The 22818-nt window shown below is 40.7% G+C and overlaps 1 protein-coding gene across 2 annotated transcripts in view; it reads right to left on the reverse strand.

Annotated features, from left to right (window-relative positions):
• MAP3K20 (mitogen-activated protein kinase kinase kinase 20) overlaps positions 1 to 22818 on the reverse strand; it is a 119007-nt gene that overhangs the window by 6144 nt on the left and 90045 nt on the right. For both annotated transcript variants that reach the window (XM_063116379.1, XM_063116380.1), the window contains exons 12-17: positions 21075 to 21119; positions 19712 to 19742; positions 18307 to 18446; positions 15403 to 15465; positions 12838 to 12930; positions 685 to 801 (exon numbers count right to left, since the gene is read on the reverse strand). In XM_063116379.1, coding sequence (XP_062972449.1) covers positions 685 to 801; positions 12838 to 12930; positions 15403 to 15465; positions 18307 to 18446; positions 19712 to 19742; positions 21075 to 21119 — 489 coding nt within the window. The remainder of the gene's footprint in view (positions 1 to 684; positions 802 to 12837; positions 12931 to 15402; positions 15466 to 18306; positions 18447 to 19711; positions 19743 to 21074; positions 21120 to 22818) is intronic.

The following is a 22818-nucleotide window of genomic DNA, read 5'->3' on the forward strand; positions in this document are numbered from 1 at the left end:
GCCAACAGCTACTGTAAGGATGGCAGCTCAGAGGGAAGAGGGGAGCCTGAAGGGGATGGGTGGGGATGGCAGAGGCCATCATCCCTGCTAATTGGAAAGTCCTGGCTCTGCTACCCCACTGCTTTCCATGGGAGAACTATGATAATGAAGCACGAGAAGTCACCCATTTCTAAGGCAGCTTAGCTGCTTTGCCGGTATGACAAATTCCTACAACAGAATTTGGGACTTTTGTAAAATGGAAGCTGCCCAGAAATCATGGCACTTGTAGGCTTGATTCATGACTCCTCCCCACTAAATATCTCTTCCTTGTTTCCCCATTTTAATAATACAAATTGCTCTCAAAGGTCAACAGTTTTCTGGTACACCTTGATGAACACTCTTATTATTTGGAACTTGTCTGTGCATTGACTGATGTACCATTGACTTTCTTATGGAAACAAGAAATCGCACACTTTAATTATAGTGTCTAAGTCTTCCCATTGCTTCATTATTAGCACGATTGAAAAGGGGATCTTTAACAACAAAAAATCTATTATGATAGAAACATGCAAAAAAGTGGGGCTCTTAAAGCTGCCTGCAGAATCAGTTTCTATAGGCACAAAAGTCTGCAGCTGTGATATTTTAATACCTTTATTTGAGATCTAGGCAGTTATGAAAGCTTCAAGCCCATAAACAGAACCTTACCTTTGTCATCTTTAAAATCTCTGCATCAGGTAGGTTAGTGTTAAATGTCACATCTTTTATGTAGGTTATTGCAATCTCATCCCCATCCATCTCCATATACATTTTCCATTTACAGTCCTAATATTGAAAAAGAGATATAAAATGTTAGAATTGGAAATGGAAACAACTCCTTTCCATCTTGCTCCTCCTCCATGTGCACATAACGGATTCAATGGCTCACAGCTACAAACCTCCAAATGCAGCAGCTGGGGTGTAATTTTGAAGCTTTTCAAGTATCCTGATAGCTCTAAGGCAAGAAAATGTTCTGCAAGGAACAAGCAAACCCCAATAGAACAAAACTTAAGAACTACTGGCCTATGGATAAGCAAAAATCACCAGAATTATAATATTATTCATATTTGGAAGGTGCTTCCCTGAAAGAATCAGAGGTGGTGTTTCAACTATACACCGTTTCTAATAAGTGGTGGTTAATTCTGAAACAGATCTTGAGTGTTTTATTTTATAATCCAAACCAGACAAACTGACAGATCAACAGTGAGCTAGTATGTGAAGTTGCACTAAGACATGACATTCATACATTGTACATATTTATTTATTTATTTAAAATATTAATATATCACCCTCCATTATCAAATTACAGTGTGATGTACAAAATGTATTAAAAGCATAATTAAAATAAAAGATTAAAAACATCAACCAAGGAACTATATGAAGATACATATTAAAATCAGCAAACGGCTGGGTATTGTATCCCATCTTTGCTCCCAGCTCCTTTGGGCAACGTAAGGGGACTTAATCTCATTTTATACTCTTGGCAACCCTGTGAGGGTATGACTCACTCAAGGTTACCCAGGTTGCTTCCACATTAACTCATTCTTCGTTCATTCATTTTTAATAGAAAATTGACACACTGTTCATGGTAACTCGTTGCAGTCCACTGCTTTCTGTGGTGATCTGTATTTTAAAGACCTGATTTCCAGCCATTTTTACAACAAATTTAAAACGCTGTTGCCACACCAGGCTATCTAGTGTCAACAAGCATGAACTATTGAGGTGTTTCACTACACTCGTGCCTTCAGTGAAAATGTTCCTGTTTATAATAGGGGTGGGAAGACTTCGGGTTTGCAGGATCTAATTTGTTTTTACTTGAATCCCAAGATCACCCATCCTGCCTCCGGTACAAAAGACATACACTTAGAATTTTGAGCCCATGAATTTGTTCTGAAGACCAGAACTGAATGGAGCTCACAACCCACTTCCTGTTATGCTAAGCTTTCTTCATTTCAGCAGTATAATGTAGGGGAAGGATTCATAGTGTTGCTACTATTGTTAAAACAATCTTTGCCAACATAGAGCATCATCAGATGAGTGTTTTATTGCACGCTCATTACTGGGCACTCACGGATTTTCACAGGTTCTATTCATGACATCGTCTGCATCCTGCGCACCTCCTGCTCCTTCTAGCCTTCTTCACATGACAAAAAAAGACCTCGGTAAATCCGAATTATTTTTGAGACGGAACTTGCCGCCATCTCCTGCTGTGTGCAGGAGAAGCAGTGCCATCAAAACAGCCCACTGAATGGGCCATGTGCATTTTGTTTACTTCCTCTTTCCTCTCCCTGACAAGAAGTAATAAGGGACAAAAGCGTGGGTGGAGAAGCAATGGTAGGGAAACACGATTTCCCCCTGTGTATGATGATGTGCAACTCACCCAGAGATCTACCATTAGATCCAGGTCTACCTTCTGCCTACCCCCAGTTTGCAAGTCCTGCCTGTTTATTGCTTCCTGTTGATTGCAGCTGCATGAATTAATGATGACTAGCCTCTTGCTTCTCACACAGCCTGCCCTCACAGGAACAGAAAGTGTCATTGGGCCGATTAAGAGGTCATCGCCCAGCCAAGATTAAGAATAAGAAATAAAACATGGAGGAACTACACCCTGTAAATTACAACAAAAATGCTCTTTGTGTTCATGGACTACCGAAGATAACCAGGACATTTGGAATAAAATTTGACAATTCTAACACATTTAAGAATGGCAGTCAAAAGGAACCTAGATATGTACTATGTGACCCAACGACAAACACTAAGTTTTGTATCAGATCTCCATACAATTTTATTTATTTAAGTGTGTAGCACTTTTTCTAAGCCGAAACAGCTGAGAAAAAAATAAGATATTTTAAATTTTATAACATATATATAAAAAACCCCACAATAAAACCACAGGGAGTTTCGGTAATAATAATAATAATAATAATTCAGTTTCAACAAAAATTGTTAAGCTATGGACCAGTCTCCCTCCTGCACAGGAGCAACCCATGTTAATACGTATCACTATAGTCCGGATAATTAATTAGGCATTGCTACATAGCTGCCAGAAAAAAGATCCCAGCCACTTCATGACTCCCCAGGGGCTGGATGCTAAACCTACCCCCAACAAAAAAGCTCTTAGAGCCCAGTTAGCCTTGCTCCATTAGCTCTTGTGGAGTCAATCCAAAAACAGATATTAGGGGATCTGAAATGAGACTGTACTACCAGCATAAGGCAGGGAGCTGTTCCATGTTGATTGCTTAATATATCATTGAACTATATAATCCATATGCTTGTTGATCTGTTTCTAATTAGTGGTTTTAATGTTTTTATTAATGTTTATAGACATGTTTTAGCAATCATTATTTTAATGTATATCACAATGCATTCATTTTTGTTTTATGTATTTATTTTAGAATACTTAGGGTGCAATCCTATGTTGATAGTCTGAAGTCAGAGGCTGCCAAGTATCCTAATGCAAAGCTCCATCCGACGAGCATTTTATTACACACTCGTTACTGGGCACTGATAGATTGCTCACATGACGTCGTCTGCCTCTCTTGCGTCTTCCGCCCCTTCTGGCCTTCCTTGCACCGTAACCCCTCCCAGAAAAAGTCCAGTTGCTGCTCTCTCCTACCGGACTGAATGGGCCTAATTACATCCTGTTTTCAGGAAGCGACATTGGAGCGTGCATTTCGACCTAGATGTGATGGGGCTCGCAGGGCTGCTGCAGCACAGATGCAATCTTCTCCTCTGTTCTCTGGCTGTCCTGCATTTTTGGTAGACAGGCAATTTCACCCATCTAGCTACAGGGCTTCAGAGCAAGAAGTAAGGAGGCTGAGTCAAGTACAGGAAGTTGCATAAGGCAGCTTCCATGCTCTCCTTCCTTTTCCATGACAACTCCCTTTCCCCCATCTCTGCACTCAGGTTTCTGAGTGTGGAGAGGTAGCCAGCATGGTTATCTTTGCATTGGCTACAAGGGGGAGAGGGAGAGGAACATGAAGCCAGTAAACTGTCTAGGGGCTATAGGACTGGCCAATGGTCAGGAAGGCCTTTCTATTCTAGCATTTTGTAGTCCCAAATATCTGGAGCACTATGGCTTTTTGAACCCACTGGTTGATTCCAGCCTGCTGGAGAAGGCTGGTATAGCTTAACTTTACAGGCGAATAAATGGCACAATAATTACAAAGCTCTCAACACAGTTCTTGGATGATCTGCCTATACTGAAGACACTTTGGAAAACAGGGAACAAATGATTCATACAGTCCTTGAATGTGTGAGAAGTTACAAATGGGATAAAGTCAAATGAGTGGTCCTCTGTTAAGTAGCAGTTGTAGGCCTAGTTACAAAGCAGGTACGAATATACGGAAGTAGCACAGTGCATTCCTGAACATGTTTACTCAAAAGTAAGGCCTTCGAATTTCAATGGGACTTGCTCCCATTGTAGTGTGTGCATAGGATTGTAGCCTTGGGGCATATAGGTAGATGAATAATGCTTCTTTTATTGTTACACATTTCTGTAATTAAAATCAGAATAGGACAATTATAGAACAAAGTAGAACAAATTATGGGTATTCAATTGTATATTAATACAGAGCCAAGTTCCATAAAAATGGCATAAATGTGATTAACTCCAACTAATAAAACAAGAAAAACAGTTTCCCCTTGAAATGTGCTTGTTAAATGAAGATACCATGGTGAAGTTTGCTACTGGTTAAACTGGGAAGAGAGGCTGTAAAGGATTGGAAGGGGCCTATAAGGCCATTGAGTCCAACCCCCTGCTCAATGCAGGATTACACCCTAAAGCATACCTGACAGATGGTTGTGCAGCTGCCTCTTGAAGGCCTCTAGTGTGGGAGAACCCACAACCTCCCTAGGTAACTGGTTCCATTGTCGTACTGCTCTAACAGTTAAGAAGTTTTTCCTGATGTCCGGCTGGAAAGGGTGCAGAAAAGGGCAACCCAAACCATCAAGTGGTTGAAGCAATTCTCTGAATAGGAAAGGTTACAATATTTTGGGACTGTTTAGGTTAGGAAAATGGTGAGTAATGGGAGACATGCATAAAAAGTGGATAGGGAGAGGTTTTTCTCCTGGGATCATGCCATGATGCTGCTTGGTGGGAGATTCACATAGCACAGAGTTAAACTATGGAATTTGCCACAAGACATAGTGATGGCCGCCAATTTGGATGGCTTTAAAAGGGGTTAGACAAATTCTTGGAGAATAAGACTATAAATGGCTGCTAGTCGTGATGCCTGTATAGTACCTCCAGTATCTGGGGCAGTATACCTGTGGTGGGGAACATCAGCAGGGGGGTGCTCATGTCCTACTTGTGGGCTTAATATGAGCCACTGTGAACAGAATGCTGGACTACAGAGGCTTTTACTCTGATTCAGCAGAGCTCTTTTTATGTACGTTTTCCCAGCATTTCACACAATTCAAACAAACAAACTAGAATGACCACTTCTCTATCTGTGCAATTGCAGTTAAAACTGCATTGAAAGCAGGTCAAGTGATGCAAAAGCCATTGTTGTGTTTCTTAAAAACTTCCTACCTTCTTAGGAGATAAAAAACGAGGCCTGCTAAGTAATCCACAACGCTTTATTTAAGCAAAAAAAAAAAATCTCTTCCTACCAGAAGAGGGTCTCAAATCTCTTGGAAACTTATCCCTAGGCAAACTATGCAAACTAAGCGAGACAATTGTCATATCAAGAGAACGGAAAACCTTTTCCCAAAAGGTATTCACTTTTGTTAGTTCTGAGGGGGCTTCAGAAGACGAAGCGAGCCGGGCCAACTTCCTCTCACCTTCCTTCCACTCCATGCATTTTAGCCTGCGCCACACCCTAGGATCAGTTAGCCTGTCGGTGGCCTCTCCTTCAGAAGAATGTTGGCTTCCCACTGCCTCTGTATGATTTGCCCTTGAGGAGTTAAGCTCTGGAGAGAGATCACGACCAACTGGAGGAGAAAGCGTGAGAGCTCTCTCCCCCACTGGCCTGCATCTGGGGCAGACTCCTCTACTTCAGAGTCTGATTCTGAGTGATTATCTGAAACACCTTCTCCCAAAACAGGGGGAGCAGGGCTAGACATGACAGCCATGGAGGTTTGTTAGGCTTACCATCTGAATAGTTGCAAAAGCCCAAGATTATTAAAAGTGTGCCAGCAGCACCACTACCTTGCTCAATGGTTCTCCTTGTGCATCATGGTGTTACCATATACCGGTCACAAGATTGCACAGACAAAGCAATACAGATTATTATTACTGGCCTACCTTCCAGAGTTGTACATTAGGGATGGACAACTTCTGGCCTTTCAGATGTTTTGGCCTACAACTCCCCTCACCGTTAGAATGCTGGCTAAAGAATCATGGGCGTTATAAGTCAAACTATCTGGAGGGCCACAATTTGCCCATTCCTGTTGCAATTATTACTGAGAAAATGTACTCGAAGCAATGAGAGTCCTTCATAAACTGTGCAGAGACCAGGGATGGCTTGTGCTAGCACCAAGACTCCATTCTATGAATTGATGCCCCAGCGCAGTGATTCATGGCAGTTGACGTTAAGACTGATACACTTAAAATACGAACGAGAAGTTACATTGTGAGAGAAACACTGAAACTTCAATTGAGGAACAAAACTATGAATTCCACTTATGAACATTCTGGAAATGGCTGTGGGAGGAGAAAGTAAGTATGAAGCTGATTTTATCCTGGTTGTGCTTTTATATTGTATTTTATATCATGTTTTTATACTGTTTGTTTTATACTTTGAATGGTTTTAATTTTGGGGAACCGCCCAGGGAGTTTCAGCTATTGGGCGGAATAAAAATGAAATAATAAATAAATAAATGAAGCGCACTCCAACTCAGCTGGCGGAATGAGACAACCATTAGACAGAATGAGGCGGCCGCCCCTGGCAGCGGATTCTGGGTGACATGAAAGGGCAGCACATGGCTATTTATTTAGGGTTCTTCCAGACAGAGAGCTTTGGCTATTGGGTGGTATAAAAATGTAATAAATAAATAAATAAATAATAGTGCTAACATTCAAAAGGTGTTGTGCAAGTATTCCATCTTTCCTCCCATTTAATGTCCCCCCCCCCACCGGATAAGGAGACAGAAGAAAGGGGTGGTTCAGCACAGGAGAGCTACAAATGGAAGACGTCATGGTCTGGATAGCCTGTAAAATTCCATCAATAAAGCAATGCAGTTGGATGTTGTGTGTGTAGATATAGTTATTCATAGGCATAGATACTGCCTGAGAGGAGGAGAGACGCTGGTGAAATTTTCTGCCTCAGGTGCCAAAATAACTTGACCAGCCTTGGTTACTATGCACCTTGAGTTGGTTGTAAGGATTGGGCCAGTTCAGCCACTAACGATCAAGTCTGTAATTGTGGTGAGACTTTTAAAAGTCTGGACCAGGCTGCTTTTTTAACATGGTGTCCCTCCCTTACGTTATCCAGATATTGAAGAATGAACAACCAGAAATAGAATTTTGTCAAATAAATAACAGAAGATATATAACTGGGGCAGGGGTGATTTTTGAAAGAGGACTGTATTTAGAATTTTAGGATTTTTAGAATCACATTTAGTTTACATTGCAGTAGACTGTAAGAAAAAAGAAGAGGAAAATACATTACGAAAAAAATGGAAGTGCCATCTTAGCAGGCAACTGGATATTGAAAAATATAAGATGTAATGTAAGATAAAACAAACATAAAAAGCCTGATCATGCTGGTATTAAAAGTAGTAGCATGTTGATAATTTAGGCCCCCAACAGCTCCTTTACATTCTTCGTTATTATCTATCTCAGCTGCTAAAACCTGCTGTTTTAAAGGCAATAAGAGTTGGAACATCTATAGCGTTAGCACCTGGGTTATTTATCATTAAGGCTAACTCTGCTACACTACATTTTATTATGCCAGATTTAAAGGGAGATAACACAAGTATGGTTAATTTGCTTCTCTTCTTTATATATAGTGTCATGACCCATCACTGCTTTGTCCCGAGAGAGAGAGATTTTTTTTCATTCCATTTCATTTCATTTTAAACCCTAAAAAGAAATCTGCAAGAAACTCTCCCTCAAAATTCCATTAATAACCTCTTGTCGCGTGTTTAGGTTGCAGGGTCTGGAACTAAGAATGTTTTAATCTCTTTCAGCAAAACAATGTCTCGTAATGATGTACAGGACTATTGCTGTACTGATGAAGAATCATACATAATTCAGCACCTTTCACTTGGCACCACTGTGATATCCTCATTAGTAGTGGCTCACGGTGGCTGTCAGATGGTGTCCATGCGAACGCAGGCATTATATTGTCTTTGAGATGTGCAGCTGCTTCCATGACACTGCCAGTATATAAAAACATGACGACAGTTTGTTTTATTTAGTGCTAAACCTTCCAGTTTGTAAAAACAAGGCTGACACAGAGCCTGACATGAGGCAGTGGAAATAATTAGCTCTCATTTTCTCAGCCTCCCTATTTCCTTCTTCCTGCTGTGTTCCCTTTCCACTAAACCACCACATGTCAGTCGAAATGGGAGGCAATTAGTGGGCTCATTTCAGTCCCCACAACTGTGCTGAAAAGAAAGTATTTATGATGGCACAATGAACAGCTGAAAGATTAAATAACATTTGCCTTTTGAAAAGAAAATGACTTCTAGCTAAATGGGCAATTTTTGATTATTCTCAAACAAGCTTAGAGTAGTTTGGGGTGGTTTTTTTGGTTTTTTTTTTAAGAAATACAAGAAAGGAAAATGAGTCATTTTTAGGTGAAAGAATCAAATAAAACTTGACACAGTAATGCAAATAACTGATGTTTTATTGCAAAATATGTAAATGTGTTATAGCCTTAACAATGGCCTCTGTCTTGGGTCAAGGGAGAATGCTTCCTTGAAAGGCACCAGTATAGAAAAGGTGGCTATGCAGGAGTGAGCTGCTGCTGCTGCTGCTATTATTATTATTATTATTATTATTATTATTATTATTATTATTGATTTTGTTTTTAAAAATTGGTTTTAGGTGTTCATTAAAAATGATAAACAAATGGAGTGAAACATCAGTGTATTTATAAGCTATAGGTTTTTCCAACTGTAAGGGCCTTAGCTAGTTTCAGGCCAGCATCCCAAATCAGTTACAGTTTGGGCTGAGAACTACAGAATTAGGCCCCAAGAATAATTAAAATGGGCAGTTTTTCAAGAAAAAGAAAAAACAAGAAATTACGCTTTGCTTGCTGTTCTCTTTGTTTCAAGTGTTATGAGGTGGAATTTATGCATAATAATGAATTGCTTAGGTACTAGAAGCAGTTGTTTGTCTCTAGCACTTTTAAAACAGCAGGTTTCAGTGGCTGAGGTGGATAGAATTCGAAGACGGGAAATTATATCTCAAGAGGAGCTGCTGTGGGTTTCAGGGATTCCCATTGCCTAAATGACTGCAAGAAAGATGTTTTTAATGTCTCGTCGGGTGCAATGCCATTTAAGTGCTTATATGGGGGTGTCACCCTTGAACATCACAACAAAGCACACTGAGCCAGCAAGAGAGGAAGATTAGGATGATGCTATAGGCAAATATTCTGATCAGTTTGTTTAAAGTCAGAGTGTCTAATCACAAACACCATTTTTTTTAAAGTACAGGGTTTTTTTGTGGGGTGGGGGGGTCTTAGTTAGATTGTTTTAAGCTTTAAAGAGACGCTTTTTCAACTCTCCAAATTTTTTATTCCTTCAGTTCAATAAATTTCTGGACATCACAAATTTGTAGATTCATCAAGTAGCATGGCCCAACAAACCAAATATGATCTCCATTAGCAAGGCTGGATTTTATGAACCTCTTTATTATTTCCCAGAGGCCTCCTAGAACCATAAAGCTGGAAGAATCCATAGATCATATATTTCAAGCCTCTATCCAAGAACACCATTTTCTATATTTAAAATGTCTACAACAGATACCTCTCTCTCTCTCTCTCTCTCACACACACACACACCAAACCTTTAAGGATGACAGCTTCGTAATTTTCCCACAGTGAGGGCTGCAGTGGGAAGGAGGAATTACCAAAATTCAACACACCACCTTCCACCAGGAAGCCTTCACTGGATCCTGATTTTCTCTGCGAGTGGAAGAAATCCTTCCGTTTGCAGAGAGACAAGTGTGGATCGAACCCAATTTAACCTAAGTGTACATGCATTATTCTTTCAGTGGATAGAACTGGCAATACAGTTGACAACTTTTTTGTTCCTGCTCTATTTATAATTATTTTAGAATGAGGTATGAATTTCCCCCCGTTCTTCAGAGATCCTCCAAAGTTATAACTGGAAGTAGTTTTCCATATTGGAAACAGTGACATTAGTGTGTAAACGAAGACATCTCCACCCTCTGCAGTTAGCAATCCTGTAAAATGTTTGAGGTGGCTTCCATTTTGAGATCATTACTTTCTCATGCAGGGTGAGGTCTGGCTATATGAGGAGCTTGTTATCAGAGACATCTCATCACTCTTAGTCTTTTGTTTACATGTATAAATTGATATATCAATGAGGCTTGAAGAGACTGACCTGAGTTATAATTGCATAGTTCTGGAAATACTAAAGAATGTTTCGTGTCCTATCGTGTTGGTATTGCAAGGATATTGTGACAGCCCATATGTTTAAGGACTGTGGTTAAAGCTGCAACCCTAACTTCACTTCTTCAGAGTACGTTCCCATTGTGAACCGCCCAGAGAGCTTCGGCTATTGGGTGGTATAAAAATGTAATAAATAAATAAATAAATAAATATACTGGGTCTTACTTCCAAATTGGCAGGCTTTATGTCTCAGAAATTATACAAAAGCAAAGCTAACTTTTTCACGCTTTGGATGCTTAAACGTTTTGTTCTGTAAAATAAACATCAGAATCTACATTCTATATTCCACTAAGTGTACAATGTGCAGAACAGCGGGTTTCAAAATATATCTAAAAATCAGTTTATAAAAATGTTACTTAATACATAGCAATAGGAAAAATGAAACAGCAAAAAAAAAAAAAAGTTATCCTTCAGTCCGAAACAAACTATGCTGGTTTATATCTTCTTATATCTGAAATATTTTTGTAAGCCTCCTTGAGAGCCTTTTTGGCTAAAGGCGGGATAAAAGTACTATAATAAATAAATATCCCTGCAATTCTGAGTAGTGATACTATGCCAGTGTAGTGGTACATTCAGCCCGCATGAGATTTAAAAGTGGTTTGAAATGCAACTGTGAGATCAACATTAGTCAGAACTGGCACTCCGATTACAAATATTTTTCTCTCACTTTCAACTCCACATTAACAATGATCACGCATTTCTATAAACAGCATGTGGAAGGCTCAAATGCAGTTGAACCATCACGTGTAAAAACGCCCTAAGCATTTATATGTTGAGTCAGCAAATTGGAGCATGAGACTGCTAACAGGGTAGCGCTCATATTGATGTCATCTAAAAGGACTGGAGAAAAATCATTGGAGACAAATGTATAGATTGAGACAAAGGGAAATGTCTGTATTTCCCTGCAAGTGATGTTCCATTTGGTGGTAAGTGTCAACCTGCCAATTATATCTGCCTTGGGTAACTTAATTATGATAGGATAAATGCTAACTTCCTCTTCTCACCTGATAGTGTATTTTCCAATAGATGGTAACCTTCTGCTGCACAAAGCAGAGTGTATTCACACTGCTTGCAACTTTGCTGTAAGCTTGCAAGCTGATCAAAATGCTTCCTGCACCTCCAGTGTGAGTAATTTAAGTCATGGTAGAGATTATCTGTACTGACAAAGTCTTCTTTAGGCAATGGTTACTCTTGCAAATCATAGTAACATATCAACAGTGCTGTTGTCCATGATTAGTCTTAGTTTTTCTTTCTCAAAAATAAAGAATAGAGTCAGCTTATATTTTTGCATGTTCATTACCAGCCCATTAACATTTTTGCATTGCTAGCAAACTGGCCAGGTACAGATGCTCAATTCCTGGGTTGCTAAACCATAGTTTTGCAGCTGGGAACAAATGACAGGACCATACACTCCCTGCCCACCTTCTCCCCATGCCTCCTTCCTTCTTTCAGACTTACATCGTGGTTTAATTAAACCACAGTTAGGTGTTATTTCTGAAATGTGGTGTAATGTGAGTTTACTGACCTGGATCTTAAACCACAGTTTGAAGTTGATTTAAGATTGTTCCCCAGTTTGGATATAACAGCTAATTGCAGTTTAATTAAAGCAAGATGAAAGCCCTATGGAAGGCAGGCAGTGGCAATGGAGTATGCAGTCCCATCACTTCTCAACTGGCTTTCAGCTTAATCGTAAATCTGGTGTTAGAACAGATTAGAAATACCGTTTTATAGAAAACCAGTGCATAACAGAGATTAGTGTATAGTCTCGAACATTCCTGCCTGACATGCTAGCTTTCCGTAGACTTGGAGTTTTTGATATGAAGGCGCATTCAATGGTGTGATTCACTTCTAAATTCCGAAGAAAGGACCAAAACAGACATCTAGCAGTTATGTCTTCAGGGCCCGTGATCTGTCTTAAAAGCCCCTCTACCCCCCACCCTACCCAGGATTTCAATCCAGTACCTCTGCACCGATTCTAGAGTAAAAAAATTAAAATGACATAGCTGCTAGTTATGGATATAAAGTAATGGCTGTTTACTTTATAAAATTCTAGAAGCCTTTGATTGTTCTGAAAATGAATGTGTTGTTTTGTTCTTAGCATTTTGACACTCTTACCAAACTAATGAATAGTAGGATGAGTCATCTGGCAGACCAAACATATTCATACAGATTGTGAATACCGGTGGTGTTCTTGTAAGTGAAACAAAGTGTATAATCCCGCCAATCATTCACTTACCTGAGGGCCATTTCCAGGCTTGAAATGATAGCCAAAAACAAGCTCAAGGTTCACTACTTTCTCCTCACTCGCCTCGTTTTCACTGGCAGAATCCTACCACAGAAAGAAAAGATGAGTCATCTTGTTTCAGCCCTCAGTTTTGTTTTAAATTCAGAGCAAGGCTATTACTTGACAGGTGGGATTAAATAATTTACCATTTGGGGTATAATTAAACAATTCTGACTCTACTTAAGGCTTCAGTGTAAAAAGGACTCTTGCTTTGTACATATTTTGAAAATGGATTCCTTCTACTGTGAACTATAAGGGAGTTTTTAGACATCAGCCAACCAGAGATGCTAGCATGGAACAGGAAGTACAACAGGAAGCTTCTACTGCAGGGGGTTTGGAGCAGTGGGGGCTGGTGGCTCTGATTTTGATGGGGCTGTGAATCTATTCTGGGTTTCAGTCAGAACCAGCCAGAAGCTATCCAAGGTGCTGAACCCTACCCCCCAAAATAGGTTCAGCACTTTGATTAACACCGTTAGAGTTCTCGATGGTTCTGACTGATACCTGCTTACCCTACCCTGTGCCTGTTTGCATTCTCTTCCCCTCCTTATTGTTTTACTATGATTTTATTAGATTGTAAGCCTATGTGGCAGAGTCTTGCTATTTACTGTTTTACTCTGTACAGCACCATGTACATTGATGGTGCTATATAAATAAATAAATAAATAAATAATAATAATAATAATAATAATAATAACCACTGAAATCAGAGCCACCAACCTGGTGGGACTGTCACTACTTAGGTATAAGGCAGCTGGGCCCTCAATTACAATGAGAGGCTAGGATTATTCAGAGCCTAAGTGTTAGCTTTCCTAGTTTTAGCAGAAGTGTGCTGTGGAGTGTGAAAGCTTGCCCACCTTTTCCCAACAGAACTTGACTTCCTATTCTTCCTCATGTCTCAAATGTATTAATGGTTAATATACACAATTGTGTTGGACTGTGATGTATGGACTGGTACTTCATTCAATTCAGCTACCGGCAGAAACTCCTTACACACTTGAGCAAGGCAAACACAATTTTTAAGTTTTCCTGAAGGCCTGCAGAAGGAAGTGGAACTCAGTTTTAAAGTGGCTTACTCATAAGTAAGAATGCACAGGACTGGAAACCGGACAGACAATGGGTATGATCAGGAAAAGCCAGTAAGAAGTGAAACATGGTCATAAGAACATATGAAGTGCTGGATCCGATCAAGGTTCCATCGAGTCCAGCACTCTGTTCACACAGTGGCCAGTAAAAAATAGCCAAAGGCCAGGGCAGAACCAGGTAATCTTCTACAATAATAATATTAGTAAAAGGTTTATTAAAGTGCCAGGTGCCTACGCGTTTCGAACGCAGTTGCGTTCTTCCTCAGGGCTTTATAACGTTCGTGCGGTTTATAACGGCTAGCAGCTTCTGCAGACAACTGCACTAACGTTATAAAGCCCTGAGGAAGAACGCAACCGCTTTCGAAACGCGTAGGCACCTGGCACTTTAATAAACCTTTTACTAATAATATTATTGTAGAAGATTACTTGGTTCCGCCCTTGCCTTTGGCTATTTTTTACTCCCCTACTTACACACAGTGGCCAACCAGCTGTTGACCAGGGACCCACAAGCAGGCCCTAAACATGCTTGCTCTGAAGAACCTCCCACCACTGTCAACAGAATATACGTCCTAGTAAGTGTGTTGAGGGCTGCACCTTTAAGCATTTAATAATACATTTTGGTTCCACTAAACTTTCTTGTCTTTTGACCTCTGAAATCAACTAGGTACAAATATTGTGTGAGCTATACAATAACTATAGGTGAAGACAGACATTTTTAAGACAACAAGAAGTGGCATGCTAGAGGCACTGCTTCCTGTAGCAGATACTATTTTTTCTTTTGTCCCAGTATTGTCTCTGTTTAAGTAAGTTTAAAGCCTCACAAAGTTTATTTACCAGAGACAACAGTAGGATGTATGTGCAGACTGTGAGCACCAATGTCTCTATGACACCAATTGCCATTTTATGGGTGTGGGGGAAAATACAAACATCTGGCTCCAGAATGTTTCCAACTTGGTACCTTCCAGATGTTTTAAACTACAGTTCCCAGCATTCCTGTCAATTGGGATTGCTGGCTGGACTTATGGGTGTTGAAGTCCAAAACATCTGTAGGGTACAAAGTTGGGGAAGGCTAGTCTAGGATCTTACTCCTAAGGCCTAGCTCTCACTGAGGTGGGAAACCTGTATCTGGGCTGTAACATTTTCAAATTGCAGGCAAGGGCTGACATGATGAAATATTCCTCCATGCAAGAAAATCCCTGTGCCCAGAAAATTGACAAGCTATGCAGAAGGCTAAAACCGTTCTCCATGACACCTAATCATGTTAGCCATTACCTGCAGCCTGAAGCACTACAGTTCCAACATAGGCTTATCATCTCCATGACAAATTCATTTGATCCAAATGTGTCATGTAAAATTGCTAGTGTCAATAGCACAAATGTTTCCATTCCCAAGTTATCAACTCATATTTCTACTGTTTGAACAAAATTGCAGTTACCTTCATCAGAGGCGGAAAATGAAACATATTGAGGTAGTCTTGAGTTAGTTTTTCAATGGCAGTCTAAGAAAGGGGGGAAAGTACAAGTTCAGAAGAAAACCTCCTACAAATCATATTCAGATATTTCCCCATAAGTCATCCATAGCAGGGCCAGTTGCAATTGTGAGGCCACACACAATAAACTATTCTCTGGTGTCTCCTCCTACATTGGTGTTCTTCCAACAGTCTTATTTGGGAGTAGAGCAGCACCCCTGCAAAATGCAAAGGGTGGCTTTGAGTCAGCTCTTAATTACGCCCCCCGCAATGTAGTGTTGCTCCTGGGTATTGTGGATAATTAAAATGCTGGGCATCTTGTAGCCCCAGCCAGGTGGCCCAGGCTGAGCTTCAGTGGTGGGCTGTCCCAGGGTGCTGTGGCCCTGGGAGCTGGTGGAAATGCCAGGTGCTGATGGCAGCCTTAGTCAAAGTATAGAGTATTCCCTTTGGAGTCTAAGGGCTCATCTACACCAAGCAGGATATTCCACTATGGAAGTGGTATGAAAGCGGTATATAAAAGGCAGGAGCCACACTACTGCCTTATAGCGCTATTGAAGTGCAGTGACAACTGTTGGGGCCCATTGACGCATGCCATATACCGCTTTCATACTACTTTCATAGTGTTATATCCTGCTTGGTGTAGATGTGTCATGGGCCCCAACTGTTGTCAGTGCAGTTCAGTAACACTATAAAGCAGTAGTATAGATTCTGCATCGCACTTCAAGGCTGCTATAAAGCAGTAGTGTGCCTTCTTCCTTTTATACCGCTTTTATAATGTTATATCCTGCTTGGTGTAGATGGGCCCTAAGATACAGTTCTCAGGTGACTATAAAATGGCAAAAGCTTTGGTTGTATCAGTGTAGTATGATAAAAGAAGATGATTTATTTTGAAGTCAATAGAAACAGAGGTCTGAGACAGGGATTCATCCACCTTGCTATTCTCCATGCAAAGCATGTGCTCAACCACTGAGCTATGGCTTCAGTGCAGAGAATTTGAAGACCTTTAATAGAAGTAACCTAGCTAGGCTGCCCAAAAGGTTAGGGAAATTGAGCTTGTGCTCAATCATTCTCTGAGCCCAATCCCCTCCTCTCATTTTAGGCACATGGCCACTTTGCTTCCCTTAAGCCACTGAAATACCAGGCCAGCTGAGGGTTGCACTTGCATACAGGTCATTCCCTAGCATGTGCTGATCTATGATGGTAATAATGGATACCTATTCCTTTGCATGCAATCCTTGCCCTTAGCTACTTTGCACTCTCCCCCACTCCATTTAGGTTCCCAACATGTCTGCACACAGCCACTTCTTCTGGTTCGCCTCCTATCTAGAGGGTCGCTCTTTCAGCGTGTCGGCTAACAGCAGCTCGTCCTCCTCTTTTCCCCTTTCAGTAGGGGTTCTGCAAGGCTCTGTGCTTGGCCCGTTGTTGTTTTCTTTATACATGCTGCCCTTGGGTAAGCTTATTCAATCTCATGGCCTCCAATATCACCTGTATGCCGATGATACACAATTATATCTCTCATCTCCGGAACTTTCTCCTGATGTCCACGATCGTATCTCGGCATGTCTTTCAGATATCTCAGCCTGGCTGCTTCATCGTCGTTTGAAACTTAATATGGCAAAAACTGAACTGCTTGTTTTTCCTCCTAAACCTTCTCCTCACCTCTCATTCTCTCTTACTGGCAACGATGTCACGCTTACTCCGGTCAAGGAAGCTCGTAGTCTTGGCTTTATATTTGATTCCTCGCTCTCCTTTATTCCTCATATTGAGGCAGTAGCTAAATCCTGTCGTTTCTTCCTGTATAATATTGCCAGGATTCGACCATTTTTGTCTGTCTCTTCTGCCAAGACTCTTGTTCACGCACTGGTTATCTCTCGGTTGAACTACTGCAACCTTCTTCTCTCTGGCCTTCCCTCGTCTCACATCAGTCCGCTGGTCTCTGTCCACCACTCTGCCGCCAAGATCATCTTCTTGGCCCGCCGCTCTGACCATGTCACTCCACTTCTGAAATCTCTTCATTGGCTTCCAATTCACTCCAGAATCCAATATAAACTTCTCCTGTTGACCTTCAAAGCTTTTCACGGTCTAGCTCCTGCCTATCTCTCCTCTCTCATCTCACACTATTGCCCCGCTCGTGCTCTCCGCTCCTCTGATGCCATGCTTCTCGCCTGCCCAAGGACCTCTACTTCCCTTACTCGGCTTCGTCCTTTTTCTTCTGCTGCCCCTTACGCCTGGAACGCTCTTCCAGAACACTTGAGAACTACAAACTCAATCACAGCTTTTAAAACTCAGCTAAAAACTTTTCTTTTCTCTATAGCTTTTAAATATTAAGTTTGTTCTGACCCTATACTGTCAGCTTCACCCTACCTGGTGCCTGTTTACACTTCCCTGTGCCTGTTTGCATTCTCCTTCCCTCCTTATTGTTTACTACAACTTTATTAGATTGTAAGCCTATGCGGCAGGGTCTTGCTATTTACTGTGTAATCTGTACAGCACCATGTACATTGATGGTGCTATATAAATAAATAAATAAATAAATAAATAAATAATAAGGACTGATTGGTTTAGTGGGTGATGGATATGTTCCAAGAATAGTCTTTGGGAGTTGCATTTCTAAATCCTACTTTACACAAAGACCTCTGGATTTATTTATTTGTCCCTAATTAAAGTTTAACAAGCTTGATCATCATTCCAAGAAATGTTTTTCTAGTTTTCTCCTCTTTCTTTCTTTCTTTCTTTCTTTCTTTCTTCTTGGAATGTCTGCAGTTCTTTTTATCCTGAGTGTTTTAGGGTATTTAAAAATGATTTTAATACATTAAATGCTTAATTCCTTTCGACAGTTCCATTATGATCCAAGGCTTCCAATTTAGGTACCTTCAAATGAATGATGTGTCCTTTGGAAACAATTCCCATGTCCTTCAAGTCCTCTTCTTCCAGAAGAAGTAGTCGTTTCCCTGTGATGTGATGTTCTTTAAACAAGCTGGAATATATGCTCATCTCTCCAGACGTGTCATCTTAAGATAATGAGAAAGTGTTCAGAAATATGGACACAGAAAACTCAACCCTGAGGTTTTAGGTAACTATGGCCTAAAGAAAGCTAAGCTCACTGGTACCCAGAGGTGAATAGACCTAGAATTAGAACATCTGAAAAAGTGCAGTGATAAGTCTTATCTTCCACTACCCTGAAGTAATCTTTCAAATGATGAAATTGCCAGAGCCCCATACTTGCAGATATTAATTGTTCGTAACTCTAGGGCCTTAGCTAGACTTAAGGTTTATCCTGGGATCGTCCCAGGGTCATCCCTGCCTGCTCCTGGGATCCCTTGTGTGTCATTTACATGAACAGGGATGACCCCGGGACAATCCCGGGATAAACTTTAGGTCTAGCTAAGGCCTTAGAGAGCATTTATGCTCTTTTGCTTTGCTGTGCTGCCACTCTGCTTTGCTAACTGGATGACTCAACAAGATTCCACTCAACAAACTCGGGAAACAGAGACTGCATTCAGACAACACAATAGTCAGTGGTGGACACAACAGTCAGTGGATAATCAACTCCACGGTTGATTATCAAGGGGATCCTCCCCATATGACATTATAATCAACCGTGGTGTGGATTGAGGACAGTGTCGAGTTGACTATTTTGATTGACACATTCCCCCCTCCCCTCCCCTCTCAGTCCTCCTGGTGGTATCCCGGCTGGACTAGATCAGCCGCCATCACTTTGGTCGCTCTTGCCAAAAATAACCAACTGTATGAGATGGTGCCCAACACACGACACAATAACCAACAGTTGGTTATTTGTGTTGGTTATTTCGGCCGTATAGCCAACCATGGTGTGAAAAAGTCCCGACAGATGACACAGTAGACAACTGTTGACTATTTCATCCACTATTGACTATTTAACCCAACATTAGTTTTCATGTTGTTCGAACCCAGTCAGTCTCTATTGGGCATGTCTTTACATTGCAATTTGTATATGGAGCCCAGAGAAAGGTTGATTTTCCCTTTATTAAGAACACTAGCTGGAAGAACCACTGAAACTCTGCCATTTTTCTGCTTAACCTATTACTAAAAGGGGCACTACATTCTTTTTATCCTCGATACAAATAAGGAAGAATTGCCTTTTGGCTCCCCCAAGATTTCATTTGTGTTCTTATTATGTATTAACTTGTTGCATTCACTTTTATTGGTTTCGCTGCATTAACCTTTATTGCTCTGTGACCACAATAAACCATTCATTCATCCAACTCTTGTGAGCTAAACACATTAGGAGCCTTACCTTTTCTAACAAGCTGTTGCATCCAAAAGTACTGTGAAGGAAGGACACAGATTTTACTACTTCAGGCATAAAATACCTTAACTGTAATATCTAATCAGAAAACATTATGAGATGTAAAGTGCGTTCTTTGAAGCTCTGTTTAAATGAACAGGAATTGTGTAAAAGCACTGCAGCATATTTAAATTCATCCTTGAGTAGAGGTCAGCAACTATAGGCTCCAAGGTCAAGGCCAACCCCATTACCTGCCAATTTCAAGCTCAGAGGCAAGAGAAAGATGTGGGCTGAGTGGTGACTGGAGCAGTGAGACTTAGGTTGCTTCCAGACCCTAAGACTCCTATTGCTCGCAATCAAATGGCATTGTACAGCTATTCCTTCTTTTTCTCCTTAACAGTTTTTTTTCCTGGTAAGAAAAAAGATGAAAAAGGCTACAAATAGAAGACATTGCCTGGACCCCTCCTGTAAAACTCCATGAAAGAGGCAGTGTGACTGGACAATAAAAGCCTCATCTGGAAGCACTACTATTAGCAGTCCAATTTCAGAGATTTGGAGGGCCCTGATCCTCCACCTCCCACTACATAACTGAAGAGACCCTCTTGTAAACCATATTGGCCCCGTTCAGAAGACACCTTAAACCACGGCTTTAACCGTGGTGGTGAAGCCAGAAAGCCAGGCTGTGTTCAGAAGACACCTTATACCATGGCTTTAACCAAGGTGAATAAGGCTTTCTGGCTTAACCACCATGGTTAAAGCCACGGATTAAGGTGTCTTCTGAATGGGGCCATTAATGGTAAGCATTTTGCAGGTAGGAAAATTCCCATCACATAGACATAAGACCCATATAGCATTATCTAAGTTCCTGATGATATACATGTTGTGGTAATTATAGGCAGGGAAAATGAGAACAACCCTTTCTGTGCTGGCCTCCTTTTCTCCTCAAACTTCCCCTAGCAATGTTCTCTCCACCAGTGTTCTGGACCTTTGTTTACCTAGCTAGCGTAGGCCTAGAACCAACCATGGTGGAGAAGGTGGAGGGAATTTCTAGGGGCAGTAGCTGGATGCAACGTCTCTTTCCCTGTCCTGTTCCTTGCTGCTGCACTTGACAGCAAATTCCAAGTAGGAAACAGACATTGGTTGCCATTTCACACTTGTTTAGCCCAAGCAGCCTTCCAATTGCTGCTGGGACCCAGCTCCCACCAGACCCAGCCAGCATGCCCATTGATCAGGGATGATGGGAGTTGTATTACAACTTCTGGAGGACCACAGCTTGCCCACTCCTGGTTTAGCTCCTACGGCAGCCTACTTAAAGGAAGACTTCTTAGCTTAAGAACAACAAAAGCTGACATAATGAATGATAGCTACATACCACATCTTCTTCAGTCCATGCACAGATATCAAAGGAAGGCAGCAACTGTGTAAGAAATATAAATTTAAAAGCACTTTTTTTTCCTTTCTTGTCTCTCTTTTCCTGCTCTTTCCTTTAGTAGCTGGTGTTTGTTTAGCATGTTCTTTGCAAATAATACACACCGTCTGCTTTGATGGATTACTGATACATGTCTGATATAAAGGCAACGTATCTTGTGGTCTGAAATGAAACCATTCTCCACTCAACTAAGCCATTCCCATCTGAGATAGATAGATGGATGTTCCTGCCTGTCGACTCATAGTTGCAGAGCACTGGTTTCTTTTTAAACTGTTTTATATTTATATATTTCATTTGCCAGTTCAAAATGTCAGCAGCTATTTCTCCCTGTGCATGAAGAATTCAAACTGGAGTTAAACCAAATTATTATCAGTCAACTCTGAATTAATTAATATGACGAAGTCTAATTTGAATTTGCCTTTGGGTTTGTAAACTTACTACTGAGTAGGCTGTTTGAGATTCATATTTCAATATTTGTGAAATATGTAAATTGCAATGAATGTTTAGTTGATTGCTTGTTAAACATCCTGCAGTGATGAGGAATGTTGCTTAAAAAAATCCCACAAAAAAACAAACACTTAGATTTGATTCTGATCTGAAAAGCACTATGTACTTTAGCAATAGAAAGCGGTATATAAATATTGTTAATAAATAATAGGAATGTATTAGTGTAGCTAGTTATTCCAAGGGTGAAACCCTGGAAAATCTAATCTCAGCAGCTGAACGCTATCCCATCTGTTATGAACTTCTCATTGGTTTCCTGACAATTAACTAATTCATACTAGATATGTTAGAGTTACCATCCTTACCCAAATCCAAGAATCCTGTCTCCTAACAAGAAACTAATTCTCAGAGTTTGGATCCTTATGTAGCCCAACCTGTACCACCCTTGGTCAAAATGAAAGTATCATCATAGGAACCCCAAAGTTTGCAGATGCACACAAAAAAAATATTTAAAAAACCCCTATGTGTGGAAACAGCTAAAGAGGATTGAGGATGTTCAGTGAGCACAGAACGCTGAGTGTTGGTTGGGGAGGAATGGAATGGGATGGAGTATCTTGAAAGAAGGCATGGCTGGCTGGCACACTGAACAAGAACACTCATACTGCAACCTTTTGTTGCAGGTCCCACTTGTATATATAATAATAGTGAATTCAGGTAGTTGAATGCCAAATGAGTTTGGAAGAAAAAAAAGGCAGTAGCTTCTACATAGTTGATGGACTTCCTAGGAATGCAGAAATATACGTGTCTGAAGATTAAGTAAAAGAAAGTATACTAAAATTAAGTGAAGTTTCATAAAAGTAAAAAAAAGGATGCTCAATGGTTTCCATGAGTCATGAATTCTCAAGCATCCATTCAAAGAGAAAAACTGGGTGTTTGGGGTTGTGCGGCTTGCTTGAACTCCTAAAACCTTCCAGTATCTTAGGAAGAGGACATGACCGCCTGAAGTGCTGATAATGACATGCTCCTGATGATGCACTCCTGATGACATACTGCAATGTTTTGTCAAAGGCTGCAATTTGCTTTGTTCTAGGTGCAATTTCATTCAGCCCAAATGATAAATGATACCCCACATCTCTACATTGTGTGATTTTTCACTGCAACTCTCTGTAGAGAAATGCAACCCAAAGTTTGAAACCATATGTCAATGGTGTCAAACTCAACGTGTTGGAAGACCAAATTCTCC

Source organism: Elgaria multicarinata, chromosome 2 (genome assembly GCF_023053635.1).
Source record: "Elgaria multicarinata webbii isolate HBS135686 ecotype San Diego chromosome 2, rElgMul1.1.pri, whole genome shotgun sequence".
In the NCBI taxonomy this organism is placed as follows: domain Eukaryota; kingdom Metazoa; phylum Chordata; class Lepidosauria; order Squamata; family Anguidae; genus Elgaria; species Elgaria multicarinata.